Here is a 2,968-nt window from a genome sequence, read left to right as displayed (position 1 = left end):
TTTCATGATCTCACCTCTTCTTTCTGGGTGCAGAGCTGGACTACATTCCCGACTCCCTTGCAGTTAGTTGGGGCTGTAGGACTAAAGGCTGGAATACAGTCCACTTTCAGGACTGGCTCAAATGGACCCCTCTCCTGTGTATGTATATATATTTGGTCACATCAAGCAGCTTTCAGGATCTTAGCTCCCTGACCAGGGATTGAATGACAAGACTGCCAGAGAAGCCCCTAATATTTATCTTTGAATTCTGGTATTATCTTGTCCTCATAGACGCTAAACCCTTTCTGAATGCCCTAGCTGTTTCTTCAGTCTCTGCATGGCTGCCTTCATCTCCTGGTTCCTCAGGGTGTAGATCAGGGGGTTCAGCAGAGGGGAGATGACAGTGAAGGTCACAGAGACGGCCTTATCGGTGGGGAGGGCGGTGAAGGGCCGGGCGTAGACGTAGATGCAGGGCACGAAGTGCAGGGTGACCACCGTGATGTGGGCGGTGCAGGTGGAGATGGCTTTCCTCCTGCCCTCCCCGGAGTGGGACCTCAGCATCGTCAGAATGACTGTGTAGGAGACGAGGAGAAAGAAGAATATGAACCAACTGACTAATCCATTGTTGGAAATCATCAGGAGCTCCAGAGAGGAGGTGTCCGTGCAGGCGAGTGTGAGGACCTGGGGGACGTCGCAGTAGAAAGTGTCCAGGACGTTGGGTCCGCAGAAGGGGAGGGGGAGCAGCAGGGAGATCTGCACGATGGAGTGGACGAAGCCCCCTGCCCAGGAGGCCACGATGAGGGCAGTGCACCGCCCCCGACTCATGACCGTCAGATAGTGGAGGGGTCTTGAGATGGCCACGTAGCGGTCAAAGGCCATCACCGAGAGGGAAAACACATCCGCTCCCCCGAGCAGGTGAAAGAAGAACATCTGAGAGACACAGCCACTGAAGGAGATGGTCTTCCTCTCTGAGAGCAGGTCAGCCAGGACCTTAGGAGCTGTGATGGAGGAAAAGCAGATGTCAAGAACTGACAGGTTGCGGAGCAGGAAGTACATGGGGGTGTGGAGACGCGATTCCCAGGTCACCGTAACCATGATGAGGAGGTTTCCCAGAAGAGTCGTCATGTAAACCAGAAACAAAAAGACGAACAAGACCCAGCTGAGCTCTCGAGACTGGGTAATGCCCAGGAAAATAAATTCTTTCACTCTGGTATAGTTTCCCTGATCCATGGCGTCACAGATTCTTTTTCAAGTACATCTCTGGAAGAAATAACAGCACAGTTAAAGGATGTATTAAGAGATCTACCCTTGGCTTTTCTGTCGCTTGGGTTTTGCTGTTGGCCTGGGAGGTTCTTTATTTTCTGGGCAGGCTCTGTGCCTGCAATTCTGTACGCCGTCGTGAGGGAGAAGGTGACCCAGGTTTCTGACGGGAGTCGTTCAAGCAGGTCGGTTCTATCACTGTGGCCACTGAGACACAGGTGACAGCTGTGGGGACCTCTTCAGTTCTCCATGTACTGTAGCAAGTGACACTTGCCGCGATGAAGAGCAAGCATGCGCTGTAGGACACGCAAAGAAAAGACGTCACTATGAGAATTAAAAGAACTCTCAAATGGAAGAAGATACTTACAATACTTAGAGCTGAGAAAAGACCGACATCCGGAGTATGTAAACAACTTCTGCAAGTCAGTAAAAGAAGACAGATGAGCAAAGCAGAAAATGGCCAAAGACAGGAACCAAAACTTCACCAAAGGGCTTTTCCTGGTGGCTCCGTGGTGAGGAATCTGCCTGCTAGTGCAGGAGACATGGGTTTGATCTCTGGTCGGGGAAGATCCCGCTCGCCGTAAAGCAACTAAGCCAGTGAGCCCCACGTATCGAGCCTGTGCTCCAGAGCCTGGGAGCCGCAATTACGGAGCCCGAGCACCCTAGAGCCCAGTGCTCCGCGGCCGGAGAAGCCGCCGCCAGGAGGAGCCCGCACACCACAGCTAGAGAGGAGTTCCTGCTCTCTGCAGCTAGAAAGAGTCTGCACAGCAGGGAAGACCCAGCATGGCTGAAATAATAGATGCACATTTAGGAGAAAAAAATTCACAACAGAGTATCGAAAAGCGGATTCAGCTTCATTAATTACCAGGGAAATGCAAATTAAAATCACAGCAAGAAACTGCTGTGCATACACAGAATGGCTAGGTTAGAAAAGAGGAAAAGTATCAAGTGATGGTGAAGCTATGAGACAGTTGGAACCCTGCTGGTGGGGTGTCAAATAACCATTTTGCTGTTTGATTATATCTGCTAATACTGATACCTATATCTTTGGTGCTAAGTCACTTCAGTCGTGTCCGACTCTGTGCGACCCCAGAGATGGCAGCCCCCCAGGCTCCCCCATCCCTGGGATTCTCCAGGCAAGAACACTGGAGTGGGTTGCCATTTCCTTCTACGATGCATGAAAGTGAAAAGTGAAAGTGAAGTCCCTCAGTCGTGTCCGACTCTTAGCGACCCCATGGACTGCAGCCTACCAGGCTCCTCCATCCATGGGATTTTCCAGGCGAGAGTACTGGAGTGGGGTGCCATTGCCTTCTCCGAAATCTTTATTAGCTATTATTTTAAGATGGAGATCTATATGTATCTCTCTGTCATCCATCTACCTGTCTCCATCTTAAGAACAATCTGTTGTTCTATGTGTCCACTGGAAGACACAGCCTAGAATGTTCATAGCACTGTTTGTAATTGCCTCAAACTGCAGAATGGCACAAATACCCGCTAACAGTAGGAAAGATAAACTGTTAAATCCACACACTGCTATGTAGCAATGGGGAAGATCTCACTACATGTAACAACATCCACGAATCTCACGAATACGTGGAGCCAAATGATCCAGGCACAAAAGATACACACACTCCCGTGTTGTTCACATAAAGAACCGAGGTGTGCAAAACTAAAGGGAGCGTGAGGGAGGCTTTTGAGGTGCTGAGAATGTTATGTTTCTTTGATCTGG

General features: G+C 50.1%; 1 protein-coding gene across 1 annotated transcript; it reads right to left on the bottom strand.

Annotated features, from left to right (window-relative positions):
• Positions 1-273: 273 nt before the first annotated feature.
• On the bottom strand, positions 274-1,209 carry LOC104991289 (olfactory receptor 4D9). The gene has a single exon (XM_010843705.1). It carries the CDS (start codon positions 1,207-1,209, stop codon positions 274-276), a length of 936 nt encoding a protein of 311 aa, XP_010842007.1.
• Positions 1,210-2,968: the final 1,759 nt, after the last annotated feature.

Source organism: Bison bison, unplaced genomic scaffold (genome assembly GCF_000754665.1).
Source record: "Bison bison bison isolate TAMUID 2011002044 unplaced genomic scaffold, Bison_UMD1.0 scf7180017864185, whole genome shotgun sequence".
Classification (NCBI taxonomy): Eukaryota; Metazoa; Chordata; class Mammalia; order Artiodactyla; family Bovidae; genus Bison; species Bison bison.
This window is presented reverse-complemented; position numbering and strand designations above follow the sequence as displayed.

Excerpts from the sequence above, each read along its gene's own strand:
- LOC104991289 (XM_010843705.1), bottom strand. The coding sequence starts at position 1,209 with ATGGATCAGGGAAACTATACCAGAGTGAAAGAATTTATTTTCCTGGGC.